Raw genomic sequence first — 19,175 nt, 5'->3', positions numbered from 1 at the left:
AGAGCAAATTTTTTGCTATTTTCCTGAAGCTGTATCTTCCTATTTATGTGACTCAGGTTTTGTTTTAGTTTTGTTTTGTTACTGTTGTGGGAAGGATCTTGCTATGCTGCTCAGGGTGATCTCACACTCCTAGGTTCAAGTCATCCACTTGCCTCAGCCCCTGCTGTAGTTGGGACCACAGACACGGGCCAGTATACCCAGTTCAGTCACGTGTTCCTGTTCTATGGTTCTGTGATCTGGATCAGATTTGAGATCCTTGGTTCTTGGGGTGCTCAGGAAGGGCAGTGTGATTTGTGTGAAGAACACAGGAGAGGGCTGGTGAGATGGCTCAGTGGTCTAAAGCACCTACTTAGAACAAGTTTAGCAAAGCCCAAGGACCACGGTTCAATCCCCCAGCACCACATGCCAGCCAGCCCCGCCACCTGGTGGGCTGAGCTGGCCACACACACACACACACACACACACACACACAAATAAATACATAAAATAAAAAAAAAAAGAACACAGGAGAAGGAAGCCAATATGGAACAGAAAAGGAGCCTAGAAAAACAGATGGAACCAGACCGCAAAGGCCCAAGGAGCTTAGACTTAGCACTAGGCTTCTGATATATATCTAAAGGTTTTCTGGAAGTGTTTATACCAACAGCATATGTACTGTGGTTTGGTTTGGTTTGGTTTGGTTTGGTTTGGTTTGGTTTGGTTTGGTTTGGCAATGTGGGACTCAGACGCAGGTCCTCACTCATCTAGGCAAGCCCCTGACCACTGAACCCCACCCCGCCCCTATATTCTGAATCAAAGCCTTTACTCCTTATCCCATTATGAGCTCATAGAACAAAGTATAATAGAATTTCACCTAACTGACACAGTGAACTTACGATAGATGGCAATGCTTACTTACCTCCTGCAATAATTTATGAAACAAACCAGCTAGCATTTATGGAAAATTTATAATCACAAAAACATTGAGTGATTTCTGGCACAAGACTCATCCAGAGCTTAGCCAAAACAATAATTCACATTTCCTACTTACCAGTTCCAAGGCTTGTCACGCTACTTTTCCTGCCTTCTTTTTCTTTCCAGTTTTTTTGCCTCATGGGCTTTGAATAAAAGTGCTTGCCCAGATTGCCTGGGTTTGAGTAGTTTTTAAAGGGTCAGGAAACATCTTGCTATGAAAGCCCTGAGTCCTGGGGGTGGGGGATGAGCTCTGTGACTGCCCAAAAATTGTCACAGTGACTTGGAGGCTTTTGTGGCAAGCTCAAGGAGTCCTTTTTCTGCAGCTATCTTTGAGGAGAAGCTGGGGAGCTTTCCATGGTTGCAAATCAAAGCTATTTTTGAAGCAGAAAATGATTAATCTTTGTCCTTGGTATGCCTGTAGGCTGCCTCCCTCTTTAATACTTCTTGTATTTTGTTTGAATAATCTTGCTTTGCTGCCGCAATTTTCTACCATGTAGTACAGAATCTACATGTGGGGAAAGGTTACCTGAAAAGGAAAAGAATCCAGCGCTGTTCTTGGCAAAACAAAAAGCAGCTGACTCAGTGGTCATTAAATCACACAACTTTGGGGTATTTTTCCAGAGGTTGGGGTGGGGGCACCACCCATTTCTCTACTCAGGGAACTCTGGTTAATGATTTAGGCAGGGTAGAACAGCCATGGAAGCCATTTTGGGGGTTGGAATTCTATCCTTCATGGAAACGTTGGAGGTGCCTTATTAGGCCATTTCAAGGGACGGAGAGCCACCTGGCTCGGCCACATGGCTGGGGGTGAGGGCGAGGGTGCATTAAAAGTGTCTCCTCTCCCCTCAACATGCTGGGTCAGACAACCACAAGGAAGCGCTCAAAGAGAACAGAAATAACTGCCAGGTAATCTTATTTAATGCACTTATTTTTAAATACTATATATGATTTGCCTTGAGCTCAATAGCTACTTCCAGAAACTGAACCCAGAATGGAAGACTCCATCCACAGGAAACAGAACACAGATACAGCTAAAATCAGTGCTTGAGCTGTCTGGTCCAGATGCCCCCTGCCAAAATCAAGTCTCAGCAGAGGCCTGAAGAGAGAGCGAGCTCTGGGGAGAGGAAACACTGGGAAAGCTTAGGGCCACGCTCAGGAATAAAGTAGGCCAGCTACTCTGAAACACAAAGTGGAACTGGCACTCACAGCCCTGCAGCAAGACTACTCCTTTGTGTTTTTCAGTCATTAAGGAAGTTCTCTTCCTGTGCAATGCTTTTAGTGGTGTGGATAATGGAAGAAAAAGCATGAAGTATAAGTTTGAAGAGGAAAATATTCTTTCTGCAGTTCCTCACAAAACCTACTGCCTTCCTATTCAGATATCTTTTAGTTTATGAGCTGTAATAAAACACACTCTGTCACACTGCGGGAGCCCTTTTCATTACAGGGTCTCCAACCAAGGCACAGCTTAATTATGGGTGCGGTCACAGGCTCAGAGTGAGCAGGCATGGCCCTAGCAGGAACCAAACAAATGGCCCAATGACTGAAAAAAGGAAGTTCTGAGCCTTGAAAGCACTGCCACTGCTGAGCAGTGTCACCTGCTCATGGTGCCTTAGCAGAAGTGATGACACAGGTACTGGGTGGGAGGGACACATCCTGCTTCCCTGCGCTGAGAACCCCATCTTGCCCCTGGGCTGAAGCCCAGGCTGATACCAGATCCACTGCATAGTCCTTGCCTGGCAAGGAGGGAGGCTTTGGGGGAAACTTTTGTCTGGGAACAAAGGTAGGGTCAAACCCGAGGTAGCTGTGGAGGCCTTGTCCTCCGTTCCCATGGGGAACACATTCCCCAGCGTGGCCTCCTTCTCCTTCCTGGCCACTTCCCATCTATTATCTCCATCAGCATTCCTTCCCTTCCTGAGGCCCTGCTCTGGCAGGAATTCAGCTAGGGGCTGGGAGCCAGAAAATCAAAGTAGAATAATTTTCAGGACCCCTGAAATTGTTCCAGAGGAGCAGTCCTAAAAACATGAAACTGAGCATTTTTTCTCAAGGCACTAAGGGAGCTGAAACCTGGGGTTGAGAAGAAAGGCTGGAAGAGCTTGCTGCTTAAGGTAAAGCAGAACGCTGCCCTCCACCCCCACCCCAGAGGACAGAGGTTGCCTGCAATCAAGCTCAGGTTCATCCAAGGAAGTACTTCCTGAGTCTCAGGTATCCGGGATAAACAGAGCTGGGAGGCAGAGGCGGAGCTGGGGGGGAGAAGGGTGTGCCAGGCTGGAGAGCTACCCCAGGACTGCTTGGCAAGGTCCTTTCCAGTCTGAGTCTCTGAGGGGCTCTCGAGGAGGCAGTTTGCTCTGGCGTTGATGAAGAGGCCTGGCCAGGAAGCGGTAGCAGAAAATGATGAAAATTGGGGAGTGGAAAAGGGAAGAGGACAGAGTTGAGTAGTGGCCAAAACGAACAACTGGGTGACTTTAGACAGCAGACATGTATTGCTCTGGTCCAGTGGGCTTCAAGTAATCCTAGCATTTGGGAGGCTGAAGCAGGAAGACGGCCACAAGTTTGAGGCTAGCGCTACACTGTAAGTTCAAGGCCAACCTGAAGTACACAGCAAAATCCTGTTTCAAATAAATACAATAAAGATGCAGAGAGGACAAGGGTTCTCCAAGAGTTCTGAGACAGCCTCTGTTGCAAGTCGCTCCTCTCAGTTCTGCAGCCCAGCTGTGCCTTGGCTCATACCTGCCTCACTCCAGAGCTCCATGTCACCAGCATCCTCCTTGTCTTCTTCCTCTGCTACCAGCAGGCCATAGGACTTACTGCAACTCACTATTCCACAACTTCATCATCAGTCCTTAAGGGCAACTCCCGCCCCATCTCTATGATCTCTTAATAGGGAGTTAAGCTTTTTTAATGAGGGTTGAATGGGAAGTGGAGACAGCATTTCTTTGGAAATCAGCTAACATCTCAGGAGTGGAATTACCTCTGGGTCTCAGTTTATTGAGCTGTAAAACAGAAACAACAATAGGGCCTCCAGAGGTAGACAAGGCTGCACCGCAGAAGCGGGTGGAGAGCCCCGCGGGCTCGGCGGCGGGGCGGGGCGGGGCGGGGCCAGGGGCAGGCTCTGTTCTCGCCCCGCCCCGCCCTAGATATCGCGAGAGGGCGGGCCCGCTTGGCTCCGGCTTCGGCGTTGCTCGCTGGCTGAGGTGCTAGGCCGGCGTCTCTCCCGGGCGCGGGTCGGGTGCCGGCGGCGCGGGGCGGCTCGCCGCGCGGCGTCCAGTGTGGCGTCACGGCCATTGTGTCGTGACAGTGACGCCGGGAGTTGTTCCCACTACAGCTAGTTCGGCTACTTTAGCCCGGAGCTGGCTCTGCGGCTAAACTGTCAGGTCGCTGCGAGCGCCCGACCTTTCTCTTCCTGGACCCTTCGCCAGCAGCGACCCTGAGCCAGCAGCCGGCACCCTCGGCAATGGCGGCCTCGACGGCGTCGCACCGGCCCATCAAGGGGATCCTGAAGAACAAAACTGCTGCGACCACCTCGGTGGTGGCCTCGGCCGAAGAGCCCCGCCGGAGCGTCGACGAGGAGCTGAGGTGAGAGCCGGAAGGGCCGGTGGGGACGCCCCGTTTCCGGTGCCGGCGACCCCGGCCCGCTCCGAGCGGCGATCTTAAGTCTCTGCGCGTCTGTGTTTAAGCAATGACGATCTTTAAAACTTCAGTTGTGTACCTTGAGGCATGTTGAAGTTTCAGAGCTTCAACTGCTAAGGTTTTTGTTCTTCTTATACTCACCTCGGAGGATGGCTTACTGTTATTGTGTAAGAAAACTATTTATTCGCCTTGGGAACCTCTTAAGATTTAGAATCGCGCTAATGCATCTCAAAAAGAAACCATTTTCCAATTAAGCATCGTGCTACACTCACTGCCCTGCTCGACATCCCTGCCCTAAGAGAAATCAAAATTTTCTGACTCCTTGATCTACATTTAATGGAAAGTTATTTATTACTGTATGTTTTTTGCCTCTGTAGCAAGATTGAGTGCTTTCTCATTTTGGGTTCTGTTGGGACATACCTAAGCTCAGAATGGTTTAGAGAGGAGCAGCTTCAAGATGTTGACTCGAAACAGTGTGTGTCATAGTAAATAATAGGAAACAACTCAGGTCCATTGGTGAGACTTGGTGGGAGTTTTTGTTCTGTTTTTGTTTTTGGTTCCCGAAATCGAACTCAGGACCTTGTGTTTGCCAGGCAGGCACTGTACCGCTAAGCTACAGCCCCAGCCCCAGTTGGTCTAATATTATGGTACCTTTGTATAATGGCACAGTGTACTCGCCTTTTTTGGAAAACGATTGAGATTGATGTTTAGGCAAAACAGACATTACTAGGTTAGAGAATAATGAGATTTGTAGTCCTGACACTAAAATCTTAGAATATTAGTGTTTTGATAATTACTGGAGACATTATGAATAGTTTTCTAAAAAGCTGTATTCAGTTGGGCGTGGTGGCACACATGCCTGTAATCCCAGCGCTCAAGAGGGTAAGGTAGGAGGATCCCTGAGAGTTTGAGCCGAGAGAGAGAGAGAGAGAGAGAGAGAGAGAGAGAGAGAGAGAGAGAGAGATTGGACATTCAAGGCACCTGGGAAACCTAATGGAGACCCTATCTCAAAATAAAATTTTAAAAGAGCTGGGGATGTAGCTCAGTGATAAGAGCATTTGCCCAGCATATGTGAACTCCTGAGTTCAATCTCTAGTACCACCAAAAACAAATTTTTTTTAAAGTTATATGGAAAGCTGGGCACAGCAGTCCCTACCTAATCTGTAGCCCCAGCTACTCAGGAGGCTGAGACAAAAGGACTACTGGAGTACAAGAGCTCAAAACCAGCCTGGGCAGAAAACAAAACCTGTCACACCCATGGCAGAAAAAATGAAAAGCTATATAGCAGCAGAAGATAAACTGTAAAGCCCTTCATAAATATTACCCCCGAAACACCTGTCTTAGCAAATTATACCCAAAAGTCCTCCCTGACTAGATATGTGCAAATATGTCCATTTCTACCTTAAATTAAGTAGAAAAATCTTGGACTTGGAATCAGCCTAAGTATCTAACACAGGTAGTACATTATTGAATATTATCACTCATTAAGAAGGCAAAAACTAGAAAACACAGATTACAAAACAATACATATTTATATATTAATATATGTACTTATACATCTGACTGTCCTATATATTTTTTTATATATTGATAGCATATGTATTTTATGTGTATCACAGCGTGGAAAGAATACACTGTTTGGCTTAAGATATTAGGTGATAGGTTTGTGGGGTTTTGTTTTTGTGGTACTGTAGATTGAACACAGTGCTTCCACACTGAACTACATCCCCACCCCTTTTTTTTAATTTTTAATTTTGAGACAGGGTTTGAGTAAATTGCCCAGGCAGGGCTTGAACTTGGTGATTCTCCTGTTCAGTCTCCCAGAGGACTGAGATTACAGGCGTGTGTCACCATGTCGCTTTAAATTTTATTCCTAGCTTTTAGAAAAGGTTGAGGCAAGAGGGTTAGACCAGTCTGGGCTATGTAGTGATACCCACAAATAAAGGAAAGAAAGAGAAAGAGGGAGGGAGGAAAAACAAAAAGAAAACATAGTTTCTCTTTGTGTCCTGTAGTTTTTTCTTGTGTCATTATTTTACAAAACTGTATTATAGAGTTGATGTCCTTTCTCTCACAGTAGAGATGCACTTTAAGCTCTAAAGGACCACATTCATTCTTTTTCTATCCTAAACAAGAATAATAGTCACTTTAATTCAAAATTGTTATTATTATTTAAGAATAACATGGGGGTTTTTTGATTTTGTTGTTTGTTTTTTTGAGACAAGGTCTCACTATTCAGTTCAGACTGGCCTTCGACTTACTACGTAGCCCAGGCTGGCCTTGAACTCATAGTGATCCTCCTGTCCACATTGGTGCTGGGATTACAGGTGGGTGCCACCACGCCTGGCTGGAATAACTTGTTTTAGATTAGGAAGCACACAAGAAGGTAATTAACGTGTGTTGAATGTAAATTTAAAGCTTAGGAATGTATTGCAAAGCACCTATGTAGCTGTTCTGATCAAGGAAAAAACTTTCTCCCACATCAGTAATATCTCCATCTTCAAATATAGTCTGCAGCCTCCCCAGAATAGAAACTGCTAACCTGACTTCCATGCTAATTACTTAAGTATGTACCTATCTACATTCTAGTTTTGCCTACCGTTGAACTTTATGCAAGTGGTTATATGCTAGTCTTTTACAGTGTCATTAGTAGAAAACATTTACCAGGATGAAACATTTAGTGTTATAGAGCTCCCTTTATTTTTTAATTGGATTGTTTCCTTCACAAAATGAACTTTTTTTTTTTTTTTTTTTTTTTTTTTTTGGTGGAACCAGGGATTGAACTCAGGCCCTTGAGCTTGCCAGGCAAGTGCTTATTCTACTGAGCCATCTCTGTGGCCCGCAAAATGAACTTCTTTTAAAACATACATTTTTTTTTTTCATTGTCCTATTAACTGGAAATTTCTTTATCATAGAGACCACCGTAGAATAAAGGACAAAATCCAGGGCCACTAAACCATTACTTATTGAAAGCATGATTTGTATTTTTTCTATAGTAGACAAAGATTTAAAGCAGGCTTTTAGCCTAGTGGCACACACCCATAATCCCAGCAAACAGGGAGGCTGAGGTAGGAGGATCATAAATTCCAGCCCAGTCTGTATAACTCAGTGATACCCAGTTTGAGAATAAAGGCTATGGATGTAGCTTAGTACTAAGGTCCTGGGCTCTGCCTTTAATGCCTCAAAGAAGACTGACTCTTCATTTGGGCCTGTAGATGCTCAGTAGATAACCAAAAGTAGACCAAAACTTGACCTTTATTTTATAATACTTGCTGTTACTTCTCCACTCTGTATATAGACATTTTAGTTAAAAAGAAGTGTCTGTCTCAAAGCTGGTAAAACAAGGCTTACCAGCCCTAAATTTACCTATCCTACTTCATCCTCCTTCAAGTTATTCATGAATAACTAAAGTAATTTTCAGGATCACAGGCATATTCAGCTCCCTCTAGAATTCCTCCTGCCCTAAGCCTGTGGTCCCTACGGTCCTAGCAGACCCTCACATACCAAGATGGCTCCAGCAGACCCAGTTCTCACGCCTGGGAACCCACTGCCCAAGCAAGCCACAGGATTCCTCTGGAGCTACACAGCCAGCTGTGAGATCCTGACCAGCTAGACCCCGCCTGCACAGCACCCCGTAAAACTGCTGCTGCTCTTCAGATCTGTGCTGCCTTCAGTTTCATGAACTGAAGCCCTCTTCTGTCTTCGCTTACTTTATGTTGTTAGGAGCCTCGCTTGATCTGTGTCAGAGTTGTTTCCCTTGATTTCGTCTTCCTTTTTAATTCAGTCTTTGGCCTGTGTATGTGTACTAAGTAACTCAGGTTTAATTTCCATTATCACTGAAGCAAGGACTGGTGCTGGCGGGTGCTGATTTCTCTTAATCTTTACGAGTGTATCTCTTTTTCACCGGGGGTCTCTCAGGGCAAAGCTTATGAAGGCGTTCTGGACAAAAGCCACTGCAGCTCGTCTCCAGTGTGCCCTGTCTGATGCCATTCTCTACTGTGCTCACTGCGATCTTGTTTGATTCTTAACCCATGCCTTTACGTTTTAAAATCATAAAAGCTCAACGGGGTCCTTTTCTAATTTGGTTTCATATATATGTCATTTGTGTTGATTCTCTCAACAACTCTAAGTTGTAAGGAGTGTTATTAAGCCCCTTTTATTATAATGGCCACGTTGAGTAAATACAGCCCAAGGTAGGCTGTTCACTGGGCTCATTTGCAGTCACAGGACTAGGGAGGATAACTGAAACTTAAAGCCTGTCTCCTAATTAGATTTTTTTTTTCCCCTGCCATAGGACCTACCTACTGATATAGAGGCCTGGCCATCTGTAGAAATCAGTGTTGTTAAAGCATCTTCTGTTTATCCAGTCTAATTCAAGCAAGTGACTTTGGGGGAGGGGGTATTAGTGGTATTTTAATTTGATTCATTAAAAATCCAGGTGATTCCTATAGATATCCATGAGAGTTCCATGCTGAATGAATACAAAAACATTTGCATTACAGTTTCTGTGTTTAAAAGTAATGATCCATGGGAAATGCAAATAAAAAAACTACATTGAGATTCCATATCGTGTCAGTCAGAATGGTTATCACCAAGAATACAAAAAGCAGCCAGGGAGGATGGCGCTCAGCTATACCCTATAGTCCCAGCATTCTGGAGGCTGAGGCAGGAGGATCGCCACAAGTTCCAGGCCAGCCTGTGTTATAAGACTAGCCTGAACTATGTAGAAAGTTCCTATCTTAAGGGGGAGCACATGAACAAAGCATTAAGACATTGTGTCAAGTGAAATAAGCCATCTATAAAAGGACAAATACTACATGATTTCACTTGTGTGAAGTTTCTAGAATAGATTCATAGAGGCAGAAAATAAAATGATGTTGGATGGGGGAGATGAGGAGTATAGCGATACAGCTGGTGAAGATGAAAAGTTCCAGAAAGAGAAGGAGGGTGATGATTGCATAACAGTGTGATGCATATAATGCCACAAGGTTACTGCTTTAAGGTGGTTGAAATGGCAGTATACGTGTGTGTGTGTGTGTGTGTGTGAGAGAGAGAGAGAGAGAGAGAGAGAGAGAGAGAGAGAGAGAGAGAAATGGACCTATTCAAATGCTTGAGAGCAGAAAGTAAGAAAATATAAAGTCAGACTCACCTGCTGGGAGACCTGCTGAGAGAAGGTATATAATTTTTAAGGTAACCCAGCGAACTTGAAACCATGGGGAAAGGAAAATGATTAAAATTTAGGTATGTCATTCTTCAAGAGCATTTCAGGACTTGGGAAATTGAAAGTATGCATGGTTTGGACCAGATGCAGAAAGGATGATTTGAAACAGTGTTTCAATTTTATATTTAAAGAGGTTTAATTTTTCAAGCAAATAAGGTCACAAACTGTAAGTGGATGTGTAACAAACTACTATTGGCTGGTAGAGAGGTCTATGAGGGCTTTTTTAATGAAGAGATAAAAGTTGTAAGTAAGGCATTTAATTGTTGAGCACCTTGGCAGTTGCATAGTTTATTGAATGACTGTCAAAAAATATTCCTGAACATTCCTCTCTTCCTTAAGTAAATCTGAATATACCATTTTTTCTCAATCTTTAAAAGTTATTTTATTGCATTCTTAATAGTATCTAAATTTAGTAGTTTTATTTGTGCTTATTTTTAAGGTTCCATCCTTTGTTTTCTGGTTCTTAAAGATAACCCTGAAGAAATTATGCCATCAGCCAGGCATGGTGGTACATGCCTATAATCTCAGCACTTGGGAGGCTGAGGCAGGAGGATTGGATGTGAGATTCAGGCCAGCCTGAGCTACTTAAGCGAGTTCAAGGCCAGCCTGTACTACATAATGAGGTCCTGCCTCAAAGGGGAAAAAAAAAATGGAATTAACCCAAGGAAATATTCCTGTTACATTTTATATCAAACATTTACTGGTATACAGTAAATAAAAAATGATTACCTACTCAGAGTTTAGGCAGTGATACATTTGTTTTTGTTTTTGTTTTTGCGGAAACAGGGATTGAACTCAGGCCTTTGCACTTGCCAGCACTTATTTTACTGAGCCATCTCCCTGGCTCCAATGATACAGGTTTTGATTTTAGTTGCTATTAAATTTCTGTAGGTAAGAGATGAAAATTATACCATGATCTAGATTCTGAGTACTTTTAAGTAGATGGGTACTAAATGTTCTTTTCTTTTTAACTTTAGTAAAAAATCCCAGAAGTGGGATGAAATGAACATCCTGGCAACCTATCATCCAGCTGACAAAGACTATGGTTTGATGAAAATAGATGAACCAAGCACTCCTTACCATAGGTAATGTTACATAGACCTCTTTTCCTTTTGCAACTTGTTTCCCTTTTGCAGTGACAGTAAGCTTCTGGATTACAACTGATTTGAATGGTATTGATTTTACATTATTTTTATTGGAGCACTAAGTAATAACCTGATTGCTTCTCCTCCCCCATTTGGAGACAAGGCCTCAAGTATGTTACCAAGCCAGCCTCAAACTCACAGTCCTTCTGCCTCAGCCTGTGGACTGCTGGGATTACAGGAGTGTGCTACTATATCTCACTCCAACTGCATAACTTTTTATTAACGAGTAATGTATAATTTTAAAATTATAGAAACTATTTTGCATATTATAATCATGCTACTAAACATTTATGTGTTGCACTTGAGCTGCTAATGACACACACAGGTTAGTGAGTTTTGCCTTGAAGGGAAGATGAGATGTGAGTTTGCTTGCGTGCTTGCTTGCCAAGTAGAAATCATGGTGTTTCTTTGCAGAAAAGGATAACTGCATGGATGGTAATGGTGGTCATAACTATTTCTTGATATTTTTGAGCTTATACGTACATTGTGATTTTTGGCAATTTTGAGTCAAACATTTTTTAAATGAATTGTGAAATGATACTAAGTGGTAGTGCCTGATAGAAAGACAAAAATCATGTACCAATAAACATTATCAGAATATGGAGGTTGGATGTTGTACATGCCTGTGCTCCCAGCACTTGGGAGACTGAGGCAGGAGGGTGGCTGGGCGTTCAAGTCTAGCCTGATCTGCATAGTGAGACCCTATTTCACAAAACAACAACAACAAGAAAAGAATATGAAATATTCCACATACCATGATAGCTCAGGTCACAGATGCTTTTGTTAGAGAATAATTTGGTTCATAAACAAGATCATCTGGCAAATTTTGTTTTTGTTTGCAAACTACCTCACATGACCATAGCCGTCTTTCCCACACAAATACAAACATGGCCATCTTTTCCAAAATTATGGAACGGGGGCTGGTGAGATGGCTCAGTGGTCTAAAGCACCTACTTAGAACAAGCTTAGCTAAAGCACAGGGACCACGGTTCAATCCCCCGGAACCACATGCCAGCCAGCCCCGCCCCCTCCCCCTGGTGGGCTGAGCTGGCCACACACACACACACACACACACACATAAATAAATAAATAAATAAATAGATAAATAAATAAATAAAATTATTAAAAAAAATTATGGAACAAATTTAAGTTTGTGAACCAAGGTACCACTGTGAATAATCTAGTTAAGATTATGCCTTTAAAAAACAAATGAGAAAAAACAGATTATGCCTTGATTTTTATTAGGAAATAAAAATTTCCAAACTGAAATATTTTGTCATTGAAATAAGACATCGTAAATCCATAAGTTACCATCACAATAAGAGTTAAGAAATTAAAACTTTGGAAGATATTTTGAAATAACTTGATACTAACAAAACGGCAAAAATAAAGATGTTAATAACTGTGCCAACATTAGAAATAACTAAAGAGGGGGGCCTGCCCCTTAGCTCAGTTCTTTAAGTGGCTGCTTCAACAAAGCAGTCAGGCTCAGGTTGCTGTGGCTCATCCCCACCACTCAAGCCAGCCAAACGTGCCCTGAAGGCATTGGGGGGGAGAGAAAGAAATAACTAAAGAAACTGGTACAGAAAATGAAACTCAATACTAATGAAATTGAAGGCAAGAAACATGTACCAAAAAAGTTAATATCCTTATTATTTTCCTAATTACAGATACATGCTTTAAAAGACATTTTCTAAATCTTTTTTTTTTTTTTTTGCGGAACCAAGGATCGAACTCAGGCCCTTGCGCTTGCCAGGGAAGCGCTTATTCCACTGAGCCATCTCCCCGGCCCCAATACATTTTCTAAATCTTGATTGAGTCAGAATCTAAAGTCAGAGCTTTCTCCATTCTCATACATGGTAGCCATCCCTCATATACCTGTGTGAGTTTGGGTGAGATGACTTAAGATAATTAAAACCTTGCATGATTGTTTTTAAAAATTTGTGGCTTTTTTTGCTTATTTATATTTAAAATGTAGTAAATCTGAATAGTAGATACTCAGTACTGCTTTTTTGTTTTGTTTTGCCTTATGTCCTCCTGAGAGTTGCTAAAAAGAACATTTGGTACATGTGTGAGGCTTGGGTGTGCATTTATGTGTTCTCAGCTTTTATCAGCTCAGGACACAGTTTTACCATTCTTTTCATGAAGTTTTGATTTGTTTTGTTAAATAGAGGATGCTTTTCATAGGAAGATCATGTTGCACTAAGAATCTTAATTCAATCCAGTAGTGTAAATGAGTTTATTTCACCTTCCCTTGAAAAAAAGAAACATCAGAGACTGGGTGTGGTGGCACGTACCTATAATCCCAGTGCTTAGGAGGTAAAAACAGGAAGATCATTATGAGTCTGATCTGTGTAGTGAGACCCTATAGACTCTATACTAAATACATAAAAATAAATAAATAAGAAAAAAACATCAACTTGACTATTTTACTTCTTTACCTTGTCTTCCTCAATTAACCTGGGAGTGTTAGCCAGAAGTTTATATAATATATAGTCGAGTTCTATTTGATCTGCATTGAAAATTAATGATGCCCATTTTTGTGGTAATATTTGAGCAGAATTTTCAATAGATGATATAGTAGAAAAGCCAAAACAACTTTTAAACTTCCTCAGTTAGGTCTTTGTGATCTAATTTTATTTTACCTAATCTTGTATCTGCATAGATCATTTGTCACTATCTTAACAGCAGTGTACACATATTTCAAAATCAAATGGTTAGGGCCAGCAAGATAGCTCAGCAGACTAAGCGCCTGCTTAGGCAGGTGCAGGGACTGTGGTTTGATCCATAGTACCACATGCCTTGTGGGCTCCGCCCCCCAAGCACGATGAGCCAGCCACCAAGACGGCACGGTGATACACGCCTGTAATCCCAGCGCTGGGAAGCTTGAAAACAGAATCACTATGAGTCCATGTTACGTAGTAAAACCCTGCACAAAATACATTTTAAAAAAAAAAGTTTCTTTAGCATTATTTGTTTTACCTCACTGGTTGAAATAATTGCAACTTCATATTATTTTTTTCAGATTGGTGGTTTTAGTATCTATATTTATGGTTGCAGCTTTAGTAATGATTTGGAGTCTTAATTGGTTCTGTACTTTTATCTTTTAAGTGTTGGGGATTGAACCAGGTCCTTGCACATGCTGGGCAAGCATTCTGCCTCTAAGCTGCTTTTAAATGTTTTCACTAAATAGAAACTATCTAAAATAACGTCAGAGACTAAGAGCTGTATTGATCTTTTAATTGGGTTGTAGAATTACGTTTTTCTGTTGAGGTTTTCTAGTGGAAAATTCTATTTCATGTATTAATCGCAGTGTGCTTATCTATCCTAGTATGATAGGTGATGATGAGGATGCAGGCAGTGATACGGAACTTGCCGAAGCTCTAACTCCAGATGTCTTAGCTAAGAAGTAAGTACTGTAGTGTTTTCACTTGTACAGATTGTACTTGTGCAGTTTCTGTTTGTTTGTGGATGCTGGGCATTAAACTCAAAGCTTCCAAATGTAAACCTATGCTTTACCACTGAGTGACACCCCCAGTCCTATGTGGGTTTTTTGTATCAACTGCTAGTTATGTTGACTAACAGGACTTCCACAGGTGGCAGGAAGATTAGCATACCTGATTCTGGGATACTGACATTTGTCTTGTTCCCATGATTTTGTTTTGTTTTGTATCCTGCCAGCGGTGTTTTTAAAGATAGAAGTGAGAAAGACAAAAATAACTTAATTCATAAAACAAAGTCTTGTTTGCTGTTAGCAGTGGCACTGCTGTTTTTTGCATATTGATTTTGACACACATTCCTATTCTATTTCTCTTAATGATGTTTAGATATATCATGATGCTCAGAATTTGACTAAGACACTTAAATAATATAAATATCACAGTGTTGATTTCTCTAATTATTGTTGCACAGATTAGCTGCTGCTGAAGGCTCAGAGCCAAAGTATCGGATTCGGGAGCAAGAAAGCAGTGGAGAAGAGGATAATGATCTCTCGCCAGAAGAGCGAGGTAATTTATATCCTCTCTTCCTCTCCACTCCCAGCATGATGCTAGGTATTTTTGCTGAAATCAATTATTTGGTAGGCTGGAAAAAGAAGTTACTTCGTTTTGGAGACTTAAAGGGTAGGAAAGCAAAGAGTGGTGTTTGTTTGTTTATGTTTGGTTTTGGTACCAGGAATTGAACTCAGGGCCTTGTGTTTGCCACTGAGCTGTATCCCTGACCCTAAAAGTGGTATTTTTATAATACAAATTCTGCTTGAACATTTGTTATATGATAAGTTCCCCTGGTTTTAAGAATGTAGAGGGCTGGCCAAATAGCTCAGCAGATTAAAGTGCCTGCAAGCAGGTGCAGGGGCCGGGGATTCTGTCCCCGGCCTCTACCGTGCAGGCCCTGTCCTGGGGTGTGCTGAGACAGCAGTTGAGACTGGGCATGGTGGCACGTACCTGTAATCCCACCACTTGGGAGCCTGTAAACAGGAGAATCACTATGAGAACAATCTAGTAGTGAGCACCTGAACACCCTGTAGACCCTTCCCTAAAATACAGAAAAGAAAAAAAAAAAAAAAAAGAACTTAGGGGAAATATTGCCATCTTTCAAGTAATTATAAGTACTCCTCTCTTACTACTACTTAATACCTCCCATTATACAGATACTTAACTAATATTAAATTAATAGTAGTTGGATGGTCTTAAAGTGGATATCTTAGTGCTAATTTTCTCACTAGTGCCTTTTCTGTTATAACAGAGGGGTACAGTTTAGCAAATGAACCTAGTTGGTCAGATGTAGAGTGAAGATCTTTATAGGCTGCAGGGATCAAGAAGAGCAATATCATCATAGAAAAGAAAATAGAAGTTGACCTTTCCTCAGTGGGATAAAAGAGACCCACCTAGTGCATCCAAAGTTAAGGCATTGCTACCTACATAGTTTCTGTCTTTACAAGGAGCAGTGGTCATCTGTAGAGGTAAGGAGACGAGATGTTTTTACCTTGTTGGTTTTTATACTTTTTGAACATGAGAATGTATGATTGTACAAGGACCAGCATATGCCTGTAATCCTAGCTCTTGGGAGGCCAAGGCAAGAGGGTCATGAGTTCAAAGCCAGCTCAGACTATAAAGTAAGACCCTTTTTAATTAATTAATTAATTAATTAATTAAAATTATATATGTTTGGCCCTTCCTAGTTGTAGGTTTCACATCTACAGATTCAACCAACCATGGATTGAACATATTTGGAAAATATGTATCTGTACTAAACATTTACATACTTTTTCTTGTCGTTACTCCCTAAACAATATGGTATAACAACTATTTATGTACACTTACATTGTGTTAACTATAAGTAGAGATGATCTAAAGTGTATGCAAAAGTTAAGTGCAAGCATCTGTAGATTTAATGTCCACCAGGAATAGGGGCATATATGGAACCAGTACGCCTCAGATACCAAGAGATGATTATGTGTAGTTTATTTTCCATTCTATTTTAAAAGGAAAAGCCTCCCTAATATGCACAAGGCCCTATGTTTAATACCCAGCACCTGAAACAGCAGGTGAAAACTCAAATCTTTGAGAATGACTCAGGTTACTCTCAAAAATATTTCAAGCTTTGCAGTGTGGGGACTACCTGTACTATAAAATTTACTTTAGAACTAAGACTCCAGATATCTGCCAGGTTGCTGTTATCCTTGTCATGTGCTGCTAATAAGGTATAACTAGCTATTCTTTTCTATCTTTAGAATATAGCCTATTTGACAGAACTTTGGTCTGAGCCTAAAGTATGTACAAGAGAAACTGTACAAGTAATACATTTTCAGATTGTATTATTTCTCTTCTATTCTCAGTGACTTCTTCACAGAATATACCCCAAGAATCCCTTAAAAATAGTTTAATGGGAGGCTGGGGAGATGGCTCAGTAGACTAAGTGCTTCCCTGGTAAGAGCAAGGGCCTGAGTTCAATCCCTGGTTCTGCCAAAAAAAAAAAAAAAAGTTACAATGGGGGCCTGCCCATTAGCTCAGTTGTTTAAGTGCCTGCTTAAACAAAGCAGTCAGTCTCTGGGAGCAGTGGTTCGATTCCCAGATACTCAAGGCAATCGGGAGCCTGGGCCTAGCTCAGTCCTTTAAGTGGCTGCTTCCACAAAGCTGTCAGCCTCAGGTGGATGGAGTTCGAACCTCACAACGCTCCCGCTGGCCAACGTGCCCTGAAGGCATGCGAGCACAAAAAAAAAAAAAATCCTTATTCCATTATAGGGGCCTGGCCCTAGCTCAGTCCTTTAAGTGGCTGCTTCCACAAAGCTGTCAGCCTCAGGTTGCTGGAGTTCGAACCTCACAACTCTCCCGCTGGCCAAAAGTGCCCTGAAGGCACTGGAGGAACAAAAAAAAAAAAAAAGAAAAAAAATCCTTATTCAAGGCAAGTAAACGATTTATTAGTGTCACTTTTCCTCAAGTTGTAGTTCTATGAGTTATCCTGCAGGGGGTACCATTTGACTAATTAGAACTTCAGTAATTCAGTTCCCACAAATAACTCCTAAATTTTTTATGTGTTTTTCTCTTTAATTATGTGTCTGGTAAAAGATTATTTATTGACAGTAGATGTTCATAGGAAAAAATTGAATTGTATGAACATCTATTAATAAAAATTTAAATATTGTCTTGTAATTTATAGCACCCCCCCCAACCAGGGATTGAACTCAGGCCCTTGCTCTTGCCAGGCAAGCGCTTATTCCACTGAGCCATCTCCCCGGTCCCATTTATAACATTTGATTGCCTATGGGATCCACCAAACTCAAAGTTTGGATTCTAGATATGGTACTTGGCTAAATAATCAAGATACTTCCCACAAAAAAGTAAAAATAGCTATAAAAAGGGTTATTTACTTGTAGAGTTAATATAGGTTGTTGGCTATTTTTGAGATAGGCCTAAAACCTAAATGTTCTTTTATTCTTGCATTATGTTCCTCTGGCATACAAGAATCTCAGGAAAGATGGAAACCACTTACATTAGCAGCTTTCTATGAAATGAATACTTTGCACCCTTAAATGATATAATAAATTTTGAGTATTTCAAAATTAGAATATAGTTATATATACTCAAAATTCAATGTATTTTTAGACTTGGAACTAGGTATCTATATAATTGGGTGAGACAGCACTTGGAATTTAATTCAGGGCCTTTGCTACATGCTCAGTCCAAGTTGTTTTAAATTTTGAGGCAGACTGAGTTACCCAAGTTGTGCTTGATTACTGGTTTATATTGAGAAAATATAGAACAAATGTTCAAAACTCTGTGTGTGTGTGTGTGTGTGTGTGTCATTGAAAAGATAAGTGAAATGAGAAATCTTTGACAATAGTGAATTACATCATAACTCAGTATCTTGTCACTATTCAAACATAAATCTGATATGTGCATAGAAAAATAATTACTATTTGTTTAAGTATTGTGTGAATTATTTTCTGTAGTTCTGTATTACAGTGGGTATAATCTGAGACTACCCTTCACAAACTGGGATATATGATCAATCTAAAAATAAGTGAAAAAACAACCCATACTATTATATGATGCTCTTTTATAAAATATATTTTTAGGAAAAACCCTATAATTATAAATGATGTTAGTGGTAACTTCTGCTTTTGTTTTGGTGTGTGGTGTGGTGCAGTGCAGTGCAGTGCAGTGGCTCAAAACCCAGGGCTTCATGCATTCCGGGCAAGTGCCCCGCTGCACTACTATTCCCCAGGCCATACTTCTGAGTAAGGAAATTGAAAATCTTTACTTTGTGATGAGAAGAAAAGTTACTTTTTAAGTAAATGAACTATGGCAATGGAGGTGAATAAAATCATTATTTTTGATGTCTTAGTTTTGCTTCACATCTGTATAGGTGAAAGATGTCATTAAGTATTTAGTCATGGAGATTGGGTCTTTTTATTGATCTCTTCTTTCTTCTCTGTGTGATGTGGTGCTTTCAAAGAACAAAGCACATCACAAAAATGTAAGTAGAGAAGATGCCTGGCAAGATTTCGGTAACTTGAAACAAGTTGTAGAGTGATGATATGGATATGAGCCTTCAAAATCCACTTTTTCCAATGCAGGTAGAGCCTGGAAAGTGACTGATAAGTAGACATGAACTTTTATTTTATTTTTTATTTTTTGGCAGAACCGGGGATTGAACTCCGGCCCTTGTGCTTGCCAGGCAAGTGCTTATTCTACTGAGCCATCTCCCTGGCCCTGACATGAACTTTAAAA

General features: G+C 41.2%; 1 protein-coding gene across 1 annotated transcript in view; it reads left to right on the top strand.

The window, feature by feature from the left end:
• The first annotated feature begins 4,106 nt into the window (after positions 1–4,106).
• LOC101578869 (protein phosphatase inhibitor 2) overlaps positions 4,107–19,175 on the top strand; it is a 16,663-nt gene continuing 1,594 nt past the window's right edge. The window contains exons 1-4 of the mRNA XM_004644539.2: positions 4,107–4,527; positions 10,777–10,884; positions 14,276–14,353; positions 14,857–14,951. Of these exons, the coding sequence (XP_004644596.1) occupies positions 4,406–4,527; positions 10,777–10,884; positions 14,276–14,353; positions 14,857–14,951 (403 nt within the window). The 5' untranslated portion in view covers positions 4,107–4,405. The remainder of the gene's footprint in view (positions 4,528–10,776; positions 10,885–14,275; positions 14,354–14,856; positions 14,952–19,175) is intronic.

Source organism: Octodon degus, unplaced genomic scaffold, assembly GCF_000260255.1.
Source record: "Octodon degus isolate 3935 unplaced genomic scaffold, OctDeg1.0 scaffold00203, whole genome shotgun sequence".
In the NCBI taxonomy this organism is placed as follows: Eukaryota; Metazoa; Chordata; class Mammalia; order Rodentia; family Octodontidae; genus Octodon; species Octodon degus.
Note: the sequence above shows the minus strand (reverse complement) of the source record. Positions and strands in the feature narration are given on the sequence as shown.